Source organism: Lutra lutra, chromosome 4 (assembly GCF_902655055.1).
Source record: "Lutra lutra chromosome 4, mLutLut1.2, whole genome shotgun sequence".
Lineage (NCBI taxonomy): Eukaryota > Metazoa > Chordata > Mammalia > Carnivora > Mustelidae > Lutra > Lutra lutra.
The window spans coordinates 182319914-182343109 of NC_062281.1; the positions used below are offsets into that span (position 1 = coordinate 182319914).

The 23196-nt window shown below is 53.9% G+C and overlaps 1 protein-coding gene across 1 annotated transcript in view; it reads left to right on the forward strand.

Annotated features, from left to right (window-relative positions):
• Positions 1-4527: 4527 nt before the first annotated feature.
• The window catches only part of ECE1 (endothelin converting enzyme 1), a 115589-nt gene continuing 96920 nt past the window's right edge, over positions 4528-23196 (forward strand). Inside the window, exon 1 of the mRNA XM_047725612.1 lies at positions 4528-4679. Within this exon, the coding sequence (XP_047581568.1) occupies positions 4677-4679 (3 nt within the window). The 5' untranslated portion in view covers positions 4528-4676. The remainder of the gene's footprint in view (positions 4680-23196) is intronic.

The following is a 23196-nucleotide window of genomic DNA, read 5'->3' on the forward strand; positions in this document are numbered from 1 at the left end:
GTAAGCAGAGAGGCAGGCAGAGAGAGAGGAGGAAGCAGGCTCCCCGCCGAGCAGAAAGCCCGATGTGGGGCTCAAACCCAGGACCTAGGATCATGACCTGAGCCGAAGGCAGAGGCTTAACCCACTGAGCCACCCAGGCACCCCGTCTCTTACTTTAAATAAAAAGCTAGATATGATGGGGCTCAGTGAGGAAGGCAGGCTGAAAGCTGAAATGGGCTGAAAGCTAGGCTTCCTGCACGAGGTCGCCACATTGTGAATGCCCAAGAAAAAAAAAAAATTTTTAAGATTTTTTTTTTTAAATTTTTATTCATCAGATAGAGATCACAAGTAGGCAGAGAGGCAGGCAGAGGGGAAGGGGGAACCAGGCTCCCTGCTGAGCAGGGAGGACCCTGGGATCATGACCTGAGCCGAAGGCAGAGGCTTTAACCCACTGAGCCACCCTAGGCGCCCCCCAAGAAAAATTTTTGAAGGAAATTAAAAGTGCTCCTCCAGGGAACACATGAATGATGAGAAAGTGAAACAGCTTTATTTCTGATAAGGAGAAAGGGTGAGTGGCCTGGATAGAAGATCAACAACATTCCCTTAAGCCAAAGCCTCATCCAGAGCAAGGCCCCAACTCTCAGTTCTGTGAAGGGTGAGGGTGGGGGGGAAGCTGTGGAAGAAAAGCCTGATGCAAGCAGAGGTTGATCCGTGAGGTTTAAGGAAAGAAGCTGTCTCCATAGCATGAAAGTGCAAGGGGAGGGGCACCTGGGTGGCTCAGTGGGTTAAAGCCTCTGCCTTCGGCTCAGGTCATAATCCTAGGGTCCTGGGATCGAGTCCCGCATCGGACTCTCTGCTTGGCAGGGAGCCTTCTTCCCCCTTCTCTCTCTGCCTGCCTGTCTACTTGTGAACTCTGTCAAACTAAAAAAAAAAAAAAAAAAAAAAAAGTAAAAAAAAAAAGAATATTCAGGATTCACGGGAAGAGGTCAAGATGTCCACATTCACAGGAGTTTGGAAGAAGCTGATTCCCACTCTCACGGATGCCCATGAGGGGTCCAGGACTTGATCGGAGCACGTAGCTGCAGATGTGGTGGAACGGCAGGAGAGCTAGAACAGGAAGTGGCACCTGCAGATGGGACCGTATGGCTGCGAGCTCACGAGAAAAGTCCCGCAGATGAGGCGTTGCTGCTTACAGATGAGCCAAGAAAGTGTTGTTGTTGTGTTTTTTTAAGATTTTATTTATTTATTTGACAGACAGAGATCACAAGCAGGCAGAGAGGCAGGCAGAGAGAGAAGGGGGAAGCAGTCTTCTTGCTGAGCAGAAAGCCCGATGTGGGGCTCAATCCCAGGATCCTGAGATCATGACCTGAGCTGAAGGCAGAGGCTTAACCCACTGAGCCACCCCGGCGCCCCAAGAAAGTGGTTTCTTGAGACGGAATCTATTCCTGGTGAAGGTGCTGGGAAGATTGTTGAAAAAACAACAAAAGATTTAGAAGAGTACAGAAATATTACATGGTTGACAAAGCAGTGGCAGGTTTGAGAGGAATGACTCCAGTTCTGGAAGAAGTTCCACAGTGGGTAACTTGCTATCAAACAGTATCGCGTGCTACAGAGAAATTGTTCACGAAAGGAAGAGCCGATCAATGCAGCAAACTTCACCATTGTCTTCTTTTAGGAAATCACCCCAGCCACCCCAGCCTTCAGCTCCCACCACCCTGATCAGTGGGCAGCCATCAACATCAAGGCAAGACCCTCCACCAGCAAAAGATGATGACTTGCTGAAATCTCTGGTAATGGTTAGCATTTTCCAGCAATAAAGTAATAAAGTGTCTTTTTTTTTTTTTTTTTAAGTTGGCTCCATGCCCAGTGTGGAGCCCAACGCAGGGCTTGAACTCACCACCCTGAGATCAACATCCAGGGCTTGAACTCATCACCCCGAGATCAACATCTGAGCTCAGATCAAGAGTCAGATGCTTAACTGAATCACCCAGGCACCCCAAAAGTATCTTTTTTTTAAAAATTTACTTTAAAAAAAGATTTATTTATTTGAGAGATAGAGAGTGAGTGTAAGCTGGGGGAGGAGCAGAAGGAGAGGGACAAGCCGACTCTGTGCCGAGTATGGAGCCCGATGTGGGCTTGACATGGGGTTCGATCTCATGACCTGAGGTCAGGACCTGACCGGAAATCGGTAGCCTAACCAACTGAACCACCGAGGCGTCTACCCCAAAGGTATCTTTTAATTAAAGTACATAACTTTTTTTTTGTAGATGTAATGCTATTGGACACTTAATAGACTGTAGTATAGTGTATAGTATAGTATAATGTAAACATAACTTTTCTATGTACTAGGAAACCAGCAGATTCACTTGACTCCCCTTATTATGGTTTTCGTTTCATTGTGGTGGTTTGGAACCAAATCTGCAATGTCTCTGAGGTATGCCTGTACGAAGAATTCACAGACCCTCAGGAAGTTTCACAAACCGAGCACATCCCCCTCCCCAGCCCCTCGGTTCTGAAACCACCTTTCCAGCACCCAGAAGAGCCCCTGCTTTCCCCTTGCCAGTTACTCCCTCCCCAAAGGTAACACTAGTCTGACCTCCTGATAGCACAGATTCACTTGTTTATTGCTGACCTTTATATAGGTGGAAAAATGCTTAATATTCTCCAGTGGTTTGTAACTTACAAGGGACCTAAATACATTAACTTGTAAAGCCTTCACAGCAGTACAGGGAGGGAACAGGAATTACAAATCGCATTTTACAGAGGAGAAAACTGAGGCTCAGAGAAGAGAAGGGAATCCACCACGATCACGCTGCTGTCAAGGGGAGGCGGGATGAATGGGTTCCATTTTTGCGTCTCCCTGGATCTCAGAATGTCCTACCAGGCATCAGGCTACAATTCCCAGGAAGACACTTGGCCAGGAATCTGAAACTGGCCCAGGCCTGAGCAGCTGATGGTGTGTTACCCAACCTTCAGAATGGAGAAAGTGTCTGGGACAGAGAAGGTCTTGTCACCTTTAGGATAAGGCCCAACCCTCCCCGCTCTACCCTGCTTCCTGTCTGCTGCACTTAATGAATTTGTGAATTTTGACAAGTGACTCTCCTCCATATGTCCTTCCCTCCCCATTAAGGAATTCAGAGTGCTGCTGAATGGAAGGGGGGAGGTCTATTTCCACAGAGCCCCCAGCCACCTGCAGGTTGCCACATACACTGCCCAGGAACAGATGGTCCCCTTTGGAACCTGGCACTCTGTGCCCAGAGTCACACCAGCCAGCTTCTGAGCAGGGGCTGCTGTCAGCGGTTCCAACTCCCCCTCCTGGCAGCAGGTGTCCTCTCTTCCAGAATCCACACCTGTCCCCCGCCAACTCAACTCCCTTGCCCCCAATTCCACGGCTGATAGGCAAGGTTCCCCACCTCATTCCTTCTTGCCCTATGGACGCTTATACCTCCTTCAAAGCCCAAACCCCACCCATCTCCTCCCAGAGGGCTTTGTCTCTCCGGAAAATACACCCATCATGCCTCTGGACACAATACAAATATAAGTGATCCCAAAGTCACACAAATAAAACACTTCCACAACACACACAAGGTTTTCATCTCTCTTTCTCACAAACTGGGCTGCATCCACAGTGTACCAAATCACAGCCATGCCCCCTTGTGTGTGTACAAGAACACAAGCACCCACAACATCACAACACCACAGGAATCTGGTGTCTGTAACAGGGACGCAAAGTCTCTTTCTACCACATGGCCACGCATGTACAACAGGCCCATAATGCACAGGTGACACACATACAAATACAGACACACACCCTTGCGCCCTCTTCCTCCTTCGCCCTCTTAACACAACACACAGTAGAGACAGTTTCTACTCTGAACACACAAAACGCACAGGCATGGAGAGCCATGGTACATCTCTATGCTTCCCTCCCACCGCCTATCTCTTGCCCCTCTCTTTTACACAGACATAGACACACACATATACACGCAACGCACGGAAGCACACACGGAAGCTCCAAGTAACAAAACCCAAATATAGTCAGTCTCTGCCTTTCCGTAACAAATAAACACACAGGCACGCGGGATCCATGCCTCCCCCGCTTTTTCTCTGTTCTCCTCCCCTCCCGCGCGCGCCCGGTCGCGCGCGCGCGCGCGCGCACACACACACACACACACACGCACACGCACACATCCCACATAAACACACGCGCAGCTGCAGCACTCTGGGTCACACTCCCGAGCAGGCGCCAGGCAAAAGACAAAGGTCGCCCAGGCTCCCGGCGCCGCGCACCAGACGCAGCCGAGCCCCTCCCCGGGCTCCGCCTGCCCCCGAAGCGGGGCTCGGCCAGGTCCCGACCCCGCACCCCTCAGCCCGAGGCCCCGCCCGCGCAGGCCGCGGGGTCCCCACGCACCCGTTCTCCCTGCCCGGCGCGCCGAGGGTTAAGGAGGCTAAGGGGCGGGGCCGAGGCCGGGCTCGGGGCGTGATTGGCTACGCGGCCCAGCCCCCGCGTCCCGCCATTGGCCTTCGGCGGGCCCGCCTCCTCCGGGCCAGGAGCCTGAGCCGCGCTCGCCCGCGGGGAGGCGAGCGCGCGGCCGGAGCGAACAGCCGCGCTGTCCGAGGAGTGCGGCCGGGAGCCGAGAGCCGGGGCCGGGCCCGGGGAGCGGAGCGGTGCGGGAGCGGAGCGGAGCGCGCGAGCTATGGTGAGTGCCGCGCCCGGCCCCGCCTCGACTGCCCCGGCGGCCAAGCGGCGGGGGGACTCGGCCGGGCTCGCGGGGGGCTGGGCGCGGGCTGCGGCTCTGGCTCTGAAGGCGTGGAGTCTGGGGGCACGCGGGCCAGACTCGACTGGCTGGGCGGCACCGCCGAGCTTCCGTCGGGGGCGGCCGCGCTCAGCTTGGGTCTGGGCAGCTGGCCCGGGCCAGGTTTGGAGGGCTCAGGGTGGCCGATTCGGTTCGGGGACAGTTGGTGCAGTTCTAGTCTGGGGCGTCCGGAGGTCCTAGCAGGGAGTGGAGACCCCGGGCATCCGGGCTGGGTCCGATACGGAGGTCGGGCACAATCGCGGAGCGGCTGGGTCCAGTTAGACCTAAATGTCCCGGGACGCCGAGGTCGGTCTGGGGCTGAAACTGGGTTTGGGGCGTCGTGGGTGGCCGAGCCTCGCGCATTTCGGAGGGCTAGGTAGGGGTCGAAGCTCTCGGGGCTGCCGGTCCCCCTATGGCCCGAGGGGGTGGAGGCAGTTAGGTTTTATGGCTGTCAGAGACCAGGGAGTGCTTGGGGACCCTGCTTTCGGTGATCCGCTCTCCCCAGCATCTCCCAATAATGGGTCCTCAGAGGAGGGGGTTGCTGAGGGGGCTGGCAAGCGACACCAGGGAGAAGGGACTTGCAGGGGGATTTCATGGGGGTTTCTGGAACCCCAGGAAAGAAACCCTTTTGGTTGAGGCTGGGTTTGTTGGGGCTGTTTTAGGGCGGGGTGTTGTCTCTAGAAGGAAAGCTTGGACCTCTCAGTAATCTCTCTAGGGCCTGATGATCACTTCTGCATCATGGGGGTGGAAGCCACCTACTTCTCTTTGCTTTCCCCTGGACAGGCCCTTCTGATTCTCTCTCTTAGTCCTGTCTGTGCCCTGTGAAGTGAGTACAGGTCACCAGGGAGGGCCTGAGGACGGCATGTGCCGATGATGATGGCTGCCAGTCCCAGGGAGATTGCCACCTCCATTTCTCTGTAATGATGCTGTCAAGCTTGAAGGGGACCAGGCGGGGACAAGATGGGACCCCTGTAGGCATGAAGAGTTCCCCACGGGTGTCCCAGGACCGAACTCTGCTCCACCCAGAGCGGGCGTCTCCTCCCAACATCACTTTTTCTTCCTCTCTCCTCTCCCCACCAGTTTCTGCCTCCTCCTCTGCCATTTGCCTGTCCAGAGTCAGTAATAATGAAATTGTGTCTTAGAGATACAACTGGAGCCAACCTGCCTCCTTGGTCAGGGATCTCTCCCCTGGAATGCTCTACTTGGACAGTTCCCGTGGCAGGGAGTTCACACCCTGTGGCCTGCCCTTGATTTAAGGTCTCTTCACAGGAGCAGTAAAAGGGGCTGAGACATAGAAGTCATATCCTTCACTCTGCCTCCAAAGCCACCCTGATCTAAGTTACTCAGAAAGACAACTTTTTTCTCCTTAGAAACTACCAAAAAAGAGAGGGCACCTTGCCTTGGAGATACTTTTCAGAGGCTTACAACCTGAGAAACCTTCCACGCTTTAGCATCAGAGAGATTCAGGTTCGAAGCCTGGCTCTCCCGTGTCCCCATGGGGACTTGGATCAAGTTGAACCCTCACCTCTGACCATCAGTTTCCTCATCTGTGAGAAGAGAAAGATCTTGGCTTGCAGGGGTGATGTGGGGTTTGGTGAGATAACCCGGTGAGAGTGCTCACTCTGACACAGCTTTATTTCCTTTCCCTACAATCTTAAGCTTGAGTTGGGACGCTCTGTGTGACATCTTACCTGTTTGCTAGTTGGGAAGAAGGATTACAGGTTATCATGAGGGGAGAAGAAGGGGACAGTGACACTTAGAGAACCATTCCTTTGTTCATCAGTCAACGAAGATTTATTGAACACTTACTATATGTCCTATGCTAAGGAGGGAAAACTGTCATCAACACAGCATTCGCGGAGCTTCTGCCAGTTCATAAATGTCTATAAGGATCCTCAGGCCAGATGGCATATCTCTGGGAGAGTCAGAGGTATCATACCAGGCGAGGAGTTCCTCCTGACTGAAGAGATGAGAGAAAGTGTCACTGAGCAGGTGACATCTGAATTGGAAAGAACTTCCAGGCAGGGGAACCTCCGTGAACTGAGGACCAGGTGCATGAGTGCAACAAGGAATGCACTTGGAAAGGCCAGAAATGGGGCTTGCCTGGCACGTGGGTATGAGAGAGCCAGAAAACAGGAGAGAGAGTAGGCAAGGGACATGCCTGGGGCCAGATGGCCGAACGCTTAGGCTGAGGGGTTGGAGCCCCACTGGGAATTGTTGACCCCCCCGTGTGTGGGGGTGGGGTGGAGGGTGACATCAGGCTTCCTTGGCCCCTGTCATTTTGGTTTCCCCTAAACACTAGTCCCTGTGCTCATTCCTGAGGTGGGGGTGATTCCGGGTTGCTAAAGAGTTCATTCCTTGGATCTCCTGCTTGGTGGGTTTTAAACAAATCCCATGTTCGCTCCCTTTCAGCGTGGCCAAGTTTCCCCTGGCCCCCAGGCTCTGAACAGGGTTCCTTTGGAGAGGAGGTGGGCTATTTTCTCATGTCCTGACTGAATGTCCCCTATGGTTCCCAGCCCTCCATCCAGGTCTCTTAACCCCTCGGTGGGGAGTCAGTGCAGTTCTTAAAGGCCTCAAGTGGACCCCCCAGTGCAGGCTTGGGATGAGGGTTCTGAGAAGGCTTTTTGTATCTCCTGTCTTCAGTTGTCCTCATACCACCCAGCAACAGGCACAGAGAGGTGAAGGAGATTGCCCAGGGTCACACAGCAAGATAAGGTCAGAGCGGGCCCAAGCCTCCGGTATGTTTAGAGGGTTACCAGGAAGACAGGTTGGGGGAAAGAAGGCCCAACCCAGTGTTCCCTCTCTGCTGTTGTGGCGTCTTGAGAATGTTCCTCCACACTCCAACCTAGGGGCTGAGCTTAAAGCCACGGCCAAGGGTTGGGAGTCAAGTAAGTGGCTGAGTTGAGGACAGGGGCCACTGCCTAGGTTTGAACACTGATGTACCATCAGCTTGCTGTGTGACCTTGGGTCACTCTTTCCCCCTCTCTGCACCTCTTTTCCTACCAAGCGGGGCAGATTTGCTTCCCTGGCAGGGTATCATAAGGATACAACCTAGGATCCAGTGTAGAAAAGCTTAAGAACTTGAGAAGGTGTTACTCTTTGAAGATGGGAGGCCAGCCACATGCCCCCTGCACCTGTCCCCTCGGAGGCCCGCAGTACCCTTCCCTCTGCGGGTCAGCGTCTATGCTGGTACCTGGATCACTCAGCTTTCCTGACAATGCTGAGATTTGTGGAAAACAGGTGTGTCGTTAATCTTTGTTAACAACAAGGTAGATGGTTTCTTAGGCAGGATGGGAGAGACCAGACCCTGTGGGGAGCAACAAGATTTGAGTAGTCAGAGGACTGTCCACAGGTGGGTTCAGCAGAAAGTTTCAGGCATTGGCCACGACATAACCCGCTTGGCTAAAGTCCACACTTTGATGTCTACTGTGAGGGAGGAGCCATCGGCAAAGGTTTATGACTTTTTGTGTTCCCACTCCATTTATTTTTCTTTTTTGTCAGCTAGGCAAGCACCCTGGCCATAGTCACAGTGCTGCGTTCACTCGTTCATTCAGCAAACAAGTCTACCTGGCATGGGACCAGGCGTCGGGGCGGCCGTCAGCCTGAAGGAGAGCGACAGATCTCTCTTCCACAGTCGGGCGGACAGGCAGATAAGGAGCAGGAAATGAAAAGGGCAACTGTAGTCACCAAGGAGACGTGTGGGGTGCTGGGGAGCAGAGAGGAGAACCTCACCTGGGGATCAGATGAGGCTCCCCGAGGACATGGCATAAAAGCTGTGGTCTCAAGAATGCATGGTCTGAAGGGTGACTGGGTTCCAGGTGGAGGGAGCCGTAGGTGAGAGATGGGACCAGACACGGAGCCTTCAGCAGTCACTGGGTCTGGAGGCTGAGAAGATGATGTGTGGGAGGCGGCCCCGAGCAGGTGCATGCACGGAGGGGCTTGTTAAAGATCTGGGGCCTCTATCCTAAGGACACTGGGGAGCCACTGTGGAGTTCAGAGGCAGGAAGTGATGTGGTCAGAGTTGTGTTTTGAGATAGTCAACAGGGGTGAGGCCAGGAGCCAGAAAACCAGTTAGGAAGCAGGTGGAGTGGTCCTAGGAGAGACGATGGTGGTCTAGACACTAGTTACTGCCCCTTCTACTCCACCCAGCAGCCCCATCATGCTGCCCAGCATGGGCCGTGAAGAGAGGGGAGGCAGTGGCCCCAGAGGTTGCACAAAGCCCATTCCCTGTGGACACTCACCGTCCTCCACATATTTTCATATAAACAACAGTGGGGCTCCTGGCCTCAAGGAACTTTGATCTAATGAGAAGGATGAGATTCCCACACGGCTCTAAAACCAGGTAGAATATGATGGTGCCAACTTGGGGATACAGCTCTAGAGTCACCCTTGCCATGAGTATGTATCAGGGAAGGCTTCCCAGAAGAGATGGCATTTGTACTTCCTATGGCAAGTTAGTGAAATGGTATGTTTCCTAGGAGCCAAGTTTTAGAGAAATGAAAATATGAAGATACTCTCCTGTCCTTAAGGAATTATAATCTGTGGGTGGGGGGGGGAATTTAATGAACAACCAACGCTAAGTGAACCCCACAATCAGTGAGTGGCACTGGGGGTCTAGGGCCTCGGAGTTCTCCCCTTCCCCAGGGGTCCCCAAGAGCAGAGGTGGCAGAAAGATCCACAGGCCTGTCTTGGCTCATTGACAAGCCTTGGAACAGCTCCCTCCTCCCCACAGAGCCCTTGGTGGTGGTGGGGGATCTTTGGGGGAGATGTAAACAGAGGAACAAGTTTCTGGAGAACATTCGGGAAATTAGCTAAGGGAGGATCTAACTTCAGGGCTTGGAGACAGTGAGACCTTGGCTACTTAAAACCTTAGCGTGCTTGTGTTCTGAACATCTGATTCACCTTCCCCATTTCATAGGTGGGAAAACTGAGGGGCAAAACGACGACCTACCATGTGCCTGGGACTTAAAAGCAAACCTCTCTGACCTTCATGGGAACCCCAGGAAGTAGGTTTATCCCCAGCACAGAGCTGTGGAAGCTGACACTCACAGATCACTTTGGGAACTAGGGACTGGAACCAGGCAGTGAACTCTTGATTCCTTGGGATCCTGGCTTCAGTCCCAAGCTGCCACCCACTTGAGCAGAAACTCTGCTATCCCAGGAAAGCCCCCCTGGGGACAGGGACAGGACTGCCGGGCAGCGGCCAGAGGCATTGGAAGGTGACTGGGGCAGGATGTTGACCTAGCTGAAATGTTATTTTTCACCTTTGCACAGCCCCTGACAGTTACCCCAGCCCTTTCCTCCCCGGTCACTGACTGTTTTGGGGTCCCACCAACAATCCGTGGCAGAGCGAGGACTGAAACCCAGGCCTGCGACTCCCAGTTCCGACACCATCTCCCAGGACTGCAGCAACCCCCTGCCTGTAGATGTCCCAGGCTTCCTGCCCACTGGCCCCTGGGAGCACGAGGAGCAGCCCCAGCCCAGAAGCCTCCTCCCCCCATTCTCCTCCCCATAAGCTCCTTTTCCTCCTTGGCGGGGACAGGACGGGTGTGAGGCCCAGCCAGGGGTAGGGTTACAGTGTAAACACCATCATGTCAATATTTACCTCTGCCTGGAACCAGGCCTCCCTGCCTCCCACGCACTGCCCATCCAGGTGCACATGGCCCGCTCCGAGGCTCTGGTCACCGAAAGCCAGGCTGAGGGGACAAACGTAGCTTCCCGGCCAAGCCCTACCACGAACTTTATGTGTGGCTCCGAGCAAGAGCTTCCAGGGCCTTCGTTCTCCCATCTGTAGCCCTATGGGGCCGGAACAGACCTACTCAGGGGCACTTTCAGCAATAACATGCTGGGTTACAGACACAGCGCTGTGGTGAGGAACACGGGCCCGAAGCGGGGCAGATGTGGGTTCGAATCCCCGGGCTGCTGCTTTCTCACTGTGAGGCTGTGGGAAGTCACTGAACCCCCCCCCCCCCCGAGCTTCCGTTTCTTCCTGTGTCAAATGAGATCCCAACTGTGCCTACTTTGGGGGGGACGTTGGTGAGGAGCCACGGATCGAACTCCAGCTCTTGGCGCAGGGTAAGAACTGAGTGAGCTGCAGTAATGGTGGTGGTTGTTATTCCGAATAAACATGATTCTCCGAGTCCAGACACTGGGTTACGTCACGTGTGAGCTGGAGCCAAGGGTGGGGTCTCTAACCTCAAGCCCTCCTGGCCCTCTGGGGCCACGGGCTGGGTCAGGAGAGCCCAGGAGCGGAGAAAGCCCCTTGGTCACACCACCCCTACCCCTCTCCCCCCAGCACACAGCTGCCCAGCCTCTGGGGCTCCCTCTGGTTGGGCAGAAGGCCAGGGCTGCAGTGACCTCAGCGACCTGTGGCGGTGATGAGGGGTGAGGGAGGGTGGAGGGGGCGGAAGGCGGAGGAAGAAGGCATTTCCTAAGCAGCTCTTAAACAGAAATCCCGCCCACGCTCACTGTTCCCTTGGGCCCTGGGGAGGCGGCGGCTGCGTGGGGACCAGTGACCTCGCGGTGTGGGGCAAGGAGGGCAGCGAGGTGGGGACTGCTCCCTCCCTTTCTGCCATGTCCCTTTGGATGCCGTCCCCTCTCGGAGCTTCGTTTTCCTCCCTCTGACGTGGAGATATTGGGGCCTCTTCTGGACGGTGGTTGCAAGCGTTAGTCACCTGCTGTTCCCGAAGAAGCCGGCTCTGTCCCTGACACACAGCAGGGCCCCGGGGACACCAGCTGCTCTCACGATCGTCCTGTTCGGCAGGGCTGTGGGCTTCCTCAGGACAAGACTGGGCATCTTCTAAATCGTGTGATTTCCTTAAGTAAGATGCACACGTCTTGTGCTGCTGTTTTTACAAATGTATAGCCCTGTATAACCGCCACCTAGAGCAAAATATAGAACACTTCCACTTCCCCAGAAAGTTCCTGGAGCCCCCTTCCATCTCTGTCTGCGACAGGTGGCTGCTGATCTGCTTTCTGTCACCCTGGTTTCTCCTGGTTTTGAACTTAATCTGGATGAATTCAAAGTATGTCCTCTTGGGTCTGGTTCCCTTCAGCTTCAGTCAACAGTGAACAGTTTTCCGTTGGCCCACGTCGTTGCGTGTTCCAGAATGTGCTCCATTGCAGGGGTCCCACTGGGCAGATGCACACATATGGACGACGTTCCTGTCTGGGCAGCTGTGACATTTTCGTGGGTCTCTTGGTGGGCCTACGCACGCATTTCTCACGGGAGGGTCTGGGGGGGGGGGCCTGCCGGGTCTGAGGGTCTGTGTGTCTTTCACTCTCCGAGAAACTACCAGGTGTTTCTCCAGGGAGGTGTTCATTTTCCGAGTATTGCTCGGAAAATTGCTCACCTCTACCGACAGGCTCAAGGTCTAGCCTCGAGTAGACTCCTGATGAATCTTTTCTGAAAGAAGGAAGAAATTTGAGACTTTTCTTTGTCTTAGGGCTTCAGAAGCACTCTGCTGGCCCTGCCCCGCCCTCGGGGCCTGGCAGCTCTGGGACTGGCACTCTTCCTAGAACCTGCGCTTTGGGTCTCACTTGTCATTTCTCGGGGCAAGGAAGGGTTCTTGGATCTGGAGACCCCAAGCCGTGAGGCTTTACCAGTCTGTGCGACTTTAAGTAAATTCCTCCCTTGCCCTGGTCCTCAGCTTCCCCTTCTGCACAACATTGGGTGGATTGAAGGTTGTGCTTCTTCACCTCTAGGGTTGTGCCTGCCCCACTGGTGAGCCCCAGCTGCCCTGTATCTCTGAGGAGGGAGCACTGAGGAAGTAGACAGGCCCTTCCTTCTTGGTACCCTTGCTAAGAGCCTCACTGTGAGTCAGTCCTCTCTGGGCGAGAGCCCCCTGAAGTGGGCCCCTGGCCGTGGGAGTCTCTTCCATGGAGGCCTGGCAGAAATGGCCTGGGTATCAGGCAGACCTGGGTCTCAATCCTGCCACTTCCTTGCTCTGTGACCTTGGGCAAGTCAGTATACCTCTCTGAACTCCAGCATCCTCACCTGCAGAGTTGTAAGGACAAAATGAGGTCCCAGCTCATTGTAGGAACCAAAGTGGATGGAGCAGCAAAATCCCCGCCCTTGAGGAGATGCCCTGGAGGAGAGGGACTGTGCAGGCAACCCTGCCAACCAGAAGGATCACTTCAGAGAAAGGAAAGAAAACCAAGTGATGTAGGGGTGAGTTAGCTGAGAGGTAGAGAGGGAACTACTCAAATGGGTCAGCAAGGAAGGAGGTGACATTGAGCCAAGTCCTGAAGGATGAGGAGAGGGCAGCTGGGCAAAGAATTGGGGCAGGAGAGTTCTGAGCAGAGGAACAGCAAATGCAAAGGGCCTGAGAGAGGGATGTGGGGTTTGGCATGTTTTGGGCAGCAAGAAGGCTGCTGTGGCTGGACAGAGGGAGCAAGAGGAAAAGGGGCCAGGTCGTGCAGGGCCTTGTCAGTCATGGGGACAGGGGCTGGGGGAGTTGGCATTTTGGTCTGAGAGTGATGCGTAGCCGCTGCAGGGCTCCAAGCAGGGCGATGACTGGTTTAGGTTTTGCCAAGGCTCTGGCTGCTGTGCAGAGGATGAACTGCAGGGGGCAGGAGCGAGGCAGGGAGGCTGGTGGCAGATGAATGGGGAGCGGGATCTCAGTGCTTTTGACCTGTCCTGAGGGGGAGGCTTGTCTCACTCCAGGATCTGGGATGTTAGCAGCCACTTCAGAGGATGGGAGAGAGGGAGACAGGACATCCCAGATGCCACAGGACGTTCCGGCCACAGAGCATGGTGGGCGAAAATTGCCTTTGGAGCCCAGCAAAGGTTTTTGTCCTAAAACCTCCACTTGAACTTGACCTTGCAGAGTGAGCTCGGGATTCCCCCAAAGTGACCACATTCCCACCACCCCAGGCCACGGGGACCCAGAGGAATGGGCCAGAAGGGCACAGAGCCAAAGCCTGCTTCCCCTACTTCCGCACACCCTGGAGAAGTGAGGGCAGAGGAAGTGGTGGCTGCGAGGGGTTGCCCGGCCCCTCTGCCCTCTGGGCTCCTGCTCCCACGGCCCGGCTCGAGGGAATCCTGTGGCTTTGCGGTTCTGGGTGTCCTGGCTGGTTGGGATCACGAGGCAGCCAGAAGGAGGCAATACTTCGTGGTTTTCTGCGGGCGTGGAGTGGGAGGCTCTCCGGCATCCTGCAGGGCTTCCCGGAGTGGTGGGTGGGGAGAGGGCAAGAGGTCATGGCGGTTCTCAGAGTCACAGAAGGCTGAAGTGGAAGTGCGACTTAGATGTCATCTAGACCAACCTGTTGCGGGAAGACAAAGCTTCTGAAAGGAAAGGAAATTTGCCTGAGGCCACACAGAGAGTTAGAAGTGGGACTTAGACCCTGGTCTCCTGGACCCGTTGATTGAGTGTTCTTTCTGGTTAAGACGTGGGTTTCAGAGCCAGACAGACCTGGGTTCTCGTCCCAGCTACATGACCTTGGGCCAATGACTCTCCCTGAGCCTCCGTTTCCCCCCTTGCAGAATGGGATAATAGTACCATCTTTCTCATGATGGTGTTATGTTGAAATGATTCTTGTAAGGCTGTGTAAAGCTTTTAGGAGGGTGTGCACAGTAGGTCCTCGGTAACGGGTGCCGTCATCAACATTATTACTGTTGTGGTTCTGTCGTTCTAACCCTTGTGTCGTTCTGGAAAGAATATCTGGGACTAGCCTTCAGTTGTGCTGATTTCTGGTTCTGGCGAATGTGCCGAAGCCGGGGAGGTGAGGAAATCGCCTTCGTCAGCCCGCTCCATGGCTGCTTGCTTATTTTACTTCCTCAGATAGGTGGGAGACCCTTAAACAAGGTCCTTAACTGCCAGCCCCAACACACACACACACACACGCGCGCGCGCGCGCACGCGTGTGGCTCAGGTAGGCTGGAGCCTGGAGCGATAGTGTCTGCCTCCAGCCCGAGTAAGGGGCAGAGAGACAGTAAAGGCAGGCCTAGCAGGGAATGCTGCCTGACTCCCCACCTTCTGCCTCAGGTCCCCACACTCACTGACTCCTGTTTGTCCAGTGTGGCCTGAGGCTTAAGAGCGGGGGCTGTGGTATCGACTTGAACTTGAACCCAGGATCCACCACTTAGGTGTCCTGTAAAGAACCTTTTAGCAGGGAAATTTTCCTCTCTGAGGCTTTGGCTTCTTATCTGTGAAGTGGGGGTAACAACCCCCTGCCTAGGTGATCACTAAAATGAGAGCTAATATGATCGGATCCTGTTGGTTGCACATTCAGGGCTCGACCCCTAGAGGTGGGTGGTCACTGATAACAGCAGCACGCCGGCTCCTCTTTCCACAGCTGTTCTTAGACATTTTCTTGACCAGCTCCCGCCTGTCTGTCTTGCATTGCCCCAGCCGCCTTCACCCCCTCCCCCCGACTGCCTTCTGTCAGGGCACAAGTCACTTTAGGTGAGACTTCCCACCCTGTCACGCCTCCCTGCATGAGCACAGATCCAGAGCTAGAGCTCCGGGACCAGCCTGTGTAGGTCTGAATCCCAGCTCTGCCATTTACCCAAGCAACCTCACGCAGAGTCCTTAATTCTTCACCTTTGCCTCTGCCTGAGGAAAATGGGACAATAATAGTACCAAAACTCACAGAGTTGTTTATTTTTTTTTTTAAAGATTTTATTTATTTATTTGACAGAGAGAGAGCACAAGCAGGGGGAGCAGCAGGCAGAGGCAGAGAGAGAAGCAGTCTCCCCACTGAGCGAGGAGCCCGAAGCAGGACTCGATCCCAGGACCCTGGGATCATGACCTGAGCCAAAGGCAGCTGCTTAACCAACTGAGCCACCCCTCATAGGGTTGTTTAAACAAGCAATGTAATTCTTGTAAAGTGTAGGATCCATGCCTGCCGTATGGGGAGTGCCTAGTGTCTGTGAGCTGATTTTTCTTTCTAGATGGGAGTTCTAGCAGAGCCCCTGCCTTTTCCTCTCCGTATTCCCAGCTCCTGGTGGGATCGGGAGGGATTTGGGGGGGTCTCTAGGGATGTACACTTTGGGCAATAGGTACTTACCTTACCAGTGAAAGGGGCCTCCCCGGAAGGACTGTGCTTAGAACCTCAGTCAAAGACTCAGGTTACATTGCGAGCTTGTTTATTTGGAAGACATTCCCGCCACTCTGCTCTGTGTCAGCCTGTGCTAGGAGAACGTGCAGACAGAGCTGTTCTGAGCGAGCCCACAGTCCATAGTGAGCCCAGGAGACGGGGCTCTGCTGCGGTTAGAACATAATCAGCACAGGGCTGGGCATGCTGCTTCCGAGGACTTTCTGGGGCCACTGACACCCGATGATTCCTTGGGGGGGAGAGGATATATTCACTTCTGCCCACATTAAGGTTTTCTCAATAATCTTTTTATTTTTTCCTGCCAGCCGTGTTTCCCAGGCTTAGCTATTGTTACGTGATGATAACGGTGTTCGTGGCGTTATTTGCTGTGTGTCAGGAATAGAGCTAAATGTTTTATGTTATAAATTCACCTAGTCCTCACGTCAACCCTACGAGGTACTTATTATTAACCCTGTTTTACAGGGAGAAACTGAGGCACAGAGAGGCAATGTATTGCTCTCAGTAAGCCGCAGAAGAAGATGTGAACCCCAGGCAGTTTGGTCACAGAGCCCAGGTTCTTACTGACTGCGCTAGAATTGCTTCATCTAGAACTGACTTTTGGGGCGCCTGGGTGGCTCAGTGGGTTAAGCTGCTGCCTTTGTCTCAGGTCATGGTCTCAAGGTCCTGGGATCGAGCCCCGCATCGGGCTCTCTGCTGAGCGGGGAGCCTGCTTCCTCCTCTCTCTCTGCCTGTCTCTCTGCCTACTTGTGATCTCTGTCTGTCAAATAAATAAATAAAATCCTAAAAAAAAAAAAATCATTATTGAGAACTGACTTTTCCCCACAGTCCTTAGGACCAGGCAGGCTCACAGACTCTGAGCACTTTACCTTCCGTGGGAGTCTTTGTAGTCAGCACAGGTGGAGAAGTGGATATTAGGTCTTTCTGTACAGGCTTCCTTACACATCAGCTCTGGGATGAGCAGGTTCAGACCTTCAGGAGAGAGGCATCTGGAAGTTAAACTCCTAGAGAATAAAGGGTCTCTATCCGGGAGAGGAACAGGGAGTAGAGTGGGAGGCATTTAGTGGGGGAAGGGAAGGGAACCAAGAGGGCTGAGAAAGTTGGAATTCAGACTGAATCAACATTTAGCTGAGTACATTCTTTGTGGCAGATGTGAGCTCCCAGGTCTGTGGGAAAGAGAGACAAGTCAACAGGTAAATTCCTGAATAGTATTTGAGTGTGTGGGCAGGAGCCTTTGAGGGCCCAGAGAAACAGATGACTAAGTTGGCCCCAGGAGATGATACTGAAGTTTGGGTCTTTTTTTTTTTTTAAGATTTATTTATTTGAGAGAGAGAGAGCATGAGCAAGAGAGGCAGAGGGAGAGGAAGAGAGAATCTTAAGCAGATTCTGCACTGAGCACAGAGCCTGACATGGGGCTCGATCTCATGACCCTGAGATCAGGATCTGAGCTGAAATCAAGGGTGGAACACTCCACCGATTGTACCACCCAGGCTCCCCATTTGGTTGGGTCTTGAAGGATGGGTAGGAGTTTGTCAGCCAGGTGGAGCCAGTAGTGGCAGAGCCAGAATTTTAACCGAAAGTCTTGTCTTCAGAGTCTTTGTTCTCACCATGTAACCCCTGCTTCTGCTCCTCGCAAACCTGGCTGATAGCAAGGGCCCCGGGGGGTTGGCCGGCCTCTCAGAGAGGGTCTCCCCCTTCTCTAGGTGGCCAGGAGTTGTGGTGTGTGAGGATGACACACACCTTCCGCCTCCAGAGCCCTTGTGGCAGCAGAGGTGGCACAGGGAGACAGTTAGACGCTTCCTATTGGGGTTTTCACCCTCCCCCCTTCTCCCACCTAGCACCTGAAATGTAGTTTGCATAAGGCACTTCCTCAGATTATCCCAACAATCCTGGCCGGTGGAGGTTGTTTATCACGATTTTAAAATTGAGGAAGGTGACTCAGAGAGGTTGGGCCACTTACCTGAGGTCCCACAGCTAAGCAAATGCGTGCAAGAACCAGAATTTATACTTTGATTTGGCAAATCCCGAGGCCTAGGCTCATGTTTTTTGTTTGTTTTGTTTTTGTTTTTCTTTCAAGATTTTATCTAAATTCAAATTACTTCACATATAGTGTAGTATCAGGGGTAGAATTTAGTGATTCATCAGTTGCATAGAACACCCAGGGCTCATTCCATCAGGTGCCCTCCTTCATGCCCATCCCCCAGTTACTCCCCTCCACCTCCCAGCCACCTTCCTTTGTTCCCTAGAGTCAAGAGTTTTTGTTTGTTTTTTTTTAAAGATTTTATTTATTTAACAGACAGAGATCACAAGTAGGCAGAGAGGCAGGCAGAGAGAGGAAGGGAAGCAGGCTCCCTGCTGAGCAGAGAGCCCGATGCGGGGGCTGGATCCCAGGAACCTGGGACCATGACCTGAGCCGAAGGCAGAGGCTTAACCCACTGAGCCACCCAGGCGCCCTGGTCAAGAGTCTCTTATGGTTTGCCTCCCTCTCTGTCTCCATCTTATTTATTTTTCCTTCCCTTCCCCTATGTTCCTCTGTTTTATTTCTTAAATTCCACATTTGAGTGAAATCAGAGGGTATTTGTCTTTCCCTGTCTTTCCCGGGCTCATGTTTTGAAGCTGTTAGGAAGCATATCAGTTTATGATGAACCATGTGCCTTTCTGGAGACAGATGCCCTGACCCCATCCAGATAACCTCTGGGCTTAGAGTCAGGGCGCCCAGGACTTATGGGTTAGTGGCAACAGCAATAAGATTGCATTGGTTGCCGTGCTTCTCAGACTTGAGTGTGCATGAAAATCATCAGAGACTCTGCAAATGCCACTTTCACTGCCCTTGCCCCAGACTTTCTGATTCAGTAAGTTTGGAGGGGGTGTAGGAACCTACATTTCCGACAGACTCCCTGATTCTGATGCTGGTGGGCCACGGCTCACACTTTGGAAATCCTGGTTTATTACACACCTGCTCTGGCTCAGCATTGTCATGGGATTTTCTTTTGTCGCGTCAGCCATCAGAACATCGCTGGGTAGAAACTGAGGCAAAAGGAGTCAAGGAGTCCTGAAAGACATTTCTGTCAGTCCTAATGAAGACACTGGTAACCAGTCTGTTTAAAGTATTATCTAAACCTTCAGAGTAGCAGGACCGGGGGCACCGGCCTGGCTTGGTCGGTAGAATGTGTGACTCTAGATCTTGGGGATGTAAGTTCGAGCCCCACATTGGGTGGAGAGATTATTTAAAAGAAAATCTTGGGGCGCCTGGGTGGCTCAGTGGGTTAAAGCTTCTGCCTTTGGCTCAGGTCATGATCTCAGGGTCCTGGGGTCGAGCCCCACCTCGGGCTCTCTGCTCAGCAGGGAGCCTGCTTCTCCCCCTCTCTCTGACTGCCTCTCTGCCTACTTGTGATCTCTGTCAAGTAAATTAAAAACAAAAAAATTAAAAATTTTAAAATATTAAAAATATAAAAAGAAAATCTTGGGGCGCCTGGGTTGCTCAGTGGGTTAAAGCCTCTGCCTTCAGCTCAGGTCATGATCTCAGGGTCCCAGGATTGAGCCCCACTTTGGGCTCCCTGCTCAGCGGGGAACCTGCTTCCACTCCTCTCCCTGCCTGCTTCTCTGCCTACTTGTGATCTCTCTCTCTCTGTCAAATGAATAAAGAAAATCTTAAAAAAAAAAAAAAATCTTAAAAGGGGGGGGTGGGAGGGGCTGGTTCAGCTCAGGCTGGTGGTAATGGCAAGGGAGAGGCAGAGACACTGAGGGGGTAGAGCGGATGGTGATTGACTGGGCTGGGGCTGGGGACCTGGCCCAGTGCTTTGACAGGTGAGAACAGAGCGTACAAAGTTGTGTGAGCTGCTCTGGGTCTGGGTCATAGCTCAGTATCAAAACTCACATCCCAGGCCTCCCATGAAACTCTTGACTCAGGGCCCAGATTCCCGGCAGCCACACCTGCAGAATTCTTCCAGGCCTTCTGGTGTCTGGACCCCCTCCCTACAACCCCTCCCCCAAAGACTGGTGGCTTCTAGGGAGGGGGACGCTTCATGTGCACACATTCTGTCTTTGAAACAGCTTGGGGTGGGAAGGGGCTACACTCTGACCTCCAGATTCTTTCTCTGTGACCTCTGCACTGAGGCCCTCCCCAGGCTTTGAAGGAGTCCACAGAAGTGGGCCTTGGGGGGTGGTGGTTGGAACAACTCCACACAAGCAGCCCCTCCCTGGGCTCTTAGGAGATGCCCTGCCATGGAGAGAAAGGAGCCACAAGAAAGCCTGGTCCTACGTTGTTGCCCAGTGCCATCTCCCCAGAAGCAAGGTGACAACCCTTCCTCCAAACCTCTTGAAGTGGAAACTGTCAGCTGCCGTTTGCAGGCTTCTGTTTTCTTCCCCCAGTTAAGCTTGTCTGGCAAATACGACCACGGAGATGTTCACTGAAGGGAATTTCTAGCTCTACAGGCCTCTCCCTGCCTCCCACCCTGGCCTGAACACTCGGCTCCTGGGATCGAAGACAGCTCTAGGTCCCCTGTCATGAAACTCAACCCCTCTGTATCTGAGCCCCCATTTTTCTCAGAATTTGGAATCTCTTTGGGGTTCAGGCTCCGTTTTTCTTACCAGGTTCTAGAGCCCAGTCACCTCTTCTCCCTGGGCATTGCCCCGGACCTTGGACCTGGGCCCGATCCCTCTCTGGGGACTGGCTCCCCTGCTCTCCTGGAGACCAGCCCTCCCTCCGCTCCCACGGTCTCCTGGGGTTCTGTGTCTCCCCCAGCAACCCGTCCTTTCTCACCCTGCCACTCAGTGGGCATTCAAGAGATGTGCTCTCCTCCTCCTGCCACCCCCTCCCCCCACCACCCAGCCCAGGCCCCCCGCTTTGTGACCCCCACCTTAGCTTGGGCGGGACCCTCCCCCGCATGGGTATTTTTGCTCAGGGAGTAGTGTGCTGTGTGGCTGCTGAGCCTGGAGAGCCGCTATTGTTGGCTCAGAACATCGGACGCAAGAAAGATGAGGGCTGAGAAGGGGCAAGGGAAACATCCATCCAGTGCTACCAGCTCAGCCCCCTGGTCCTGGTGCATCGGGGTGAGGCGAGCTTAGGACAAGTCTAAGAAGGTTCCCTTCCCACAGTAGGGAGCTCAGTTCTGGAAATCATGGCCCTGGTGTGAAATGGGCAGCAGGTTTGGAAATGAGGTGGGTTGGTGTACGGGCCACTAGCGGCCTCACAGAGAAGCCAGGAGCTCCCCGTACTGGGACCCCTTTATAACTCTTTCTAACACCTGTTCTCAGGGTTCCCTGACCTGGAACCACAGTTTAGTGAGCATCCACTTTGAGTCAGGCGCTGGGGTGAACAGCACATGTGTTGACTCATTTTGTTGGAATCGACTCTCAAGGGATGGGTCCTGTTGCGTCCCCATTGAACAGATGAGGACGCTGAGGCCTGGTGAGGCCACACTGCTTAGAGATGGCGGAGCCAGTGTTCTGGCTGACTCCAGAATCAGAGTTTCTTGTTGGCTCCTATGAAGGGTCCCACATCAGGGTGGAGGCGGGGTGTGCTTCGGGCTCAGAAGGGCCAGGGACAGGGATGAGAGAAGGCCAGCCAGGCAGAAGGTTGCCCTGGAGCCCCATGCAGGGGTCCTCGTGGAGGGGAGCAGGTGGCACCCTTTGGGGACAGCAGGCAGCCGGCAGCACGTGTGGAGCAGCATAAAGAACAGGCACTGTTCTGTCCTCAAGACACTCATGTCGTTACTTTCTTTTCTTTTTTTTTTTTTTAAGATTTTATTTATTTATTTGACAGAGATCACAAGTAGGCAGAGAGGCAGGCAGAGAGAGAGAGGAAGGGAAGCAGGCTCCCTGCAGAGCAGAGAGCCCGATGTGGGGCTCGATCCCAGGACCCCGAGATCATGACCTGAGCCGAAGGCAGAGGCTTTAACCCACTGAGCCTCCCAGGCGCCCTCATGTCGTTACTTTCATTCTGACTGTTACTTCTCTCCCCTGCAGGGGAAGTCCTCGAGGGCAGAGACTGGGGCCTTGCACACTTGCGGTCAGCGTGTGCCCAGTGAAGGATGAGGATGAGTGGAGGAGGGCGGGCCTCACAGGGCTGAGATAAGGCGGGGCCCGGGATGGGGGCCAAGCCATCCTGTGGCCAGCTGATGGTTCGTATTGTCACTGGGGTCACATTTCTATGTGTCTAATGCCAGCTAATGGAGAAGTAGCATTGAATATATAAAATTTCACTTTGCCGTCAGTTCCAACCCCCAGCTCTCGTAGGATGTGCTGCTTTAAAGAACAAAACCCAGAACAAAGATGGAAGTGAGCATTCATGCTGGTGATCTCTGATCCATCCATTGAAGAGATTGCTTAATAGGAATCGCTTTTTCCTTCTTTGGTGATTCGTGAATTCGCTTGCTGTCCCCAGGTGGCCGTGAGTCAGCCATAAAGCTCGTTAGGAAAGTCCAGAGGAATTTTCTTCTCCATCAAGTTCCATGTGAGCAACGCTAGGCGACACCCAGTGACACGCTCAAGGGTGGGTCTGGAGAGCCACTAGCCATTTGTCTCTGCCAGCTCTGTGTCTGTTTGTCGCCTGCCTTCCTGGGGCCCAGAGCCACCTCAGCCCGAGCAGGCAGGCTGATTAGTGACCATCGGGCTCCCCCAGCCTGACTCAGCCCAGCCCCGGCCTCTCTGGGGAGATGTGAGTCATTTCTTCAAGCCTGAAATGTTTCTCGTTATGTGGGAAGAGAGAGGAAGGGTTCGGGGGTGGGGAGACCCCCCTCTCAGTCTCCTCCAACCTTGTTTCTCAGCTGTGAGGAGTGCCCTAGCTGTGGATGGAGGGGTCCCAGGGCGATTGTTGGTGGGGACAGCTGGACATGGTTAACTCAGTAAACCGCATCCCCTCAGCCGTCCAGGTCACCCTAGACAGAGCCATGCGGGGCTGAGCCGATGGAGGGTCCCTCCCCTTGACAAGTCCTGGTCCCCTTCCCCCTTCCTCTGCCCACCCAGCACCTTGGCAGGGGGCCATGGTGTGCTGGCCCATTTCACCCCTTAACCTCTTGAGGCTGATCAAGTGAAGAAGGTGCCTGAAGCGGGGGGGCGGCCAGCACCCCCTACTGAGGAGTTGGAAGGGATTGAAAATCCGGCTTCAGCAAGGGAGTGAGCGGTGGGCTTGATCAGTTAGTGACGAGCCGGGGCCCAGGGAGGGGCGGCGGGGGTGCCCCCAACCACCCTCCTCAGACAGGAACGAGGGGCCTGCCTCCAGTCTAACACCCTCCCCCAGGGCGCCCATGTTTTTCAAGGTGACCTCTACTCAACTGTTTTTACCTCTTTGAGGCTCGTTTTCTCATCTATAAAACAGGGCGAAGAAATACCACCCAGAGGTGTGAAAAATAAATGAGAAACCATC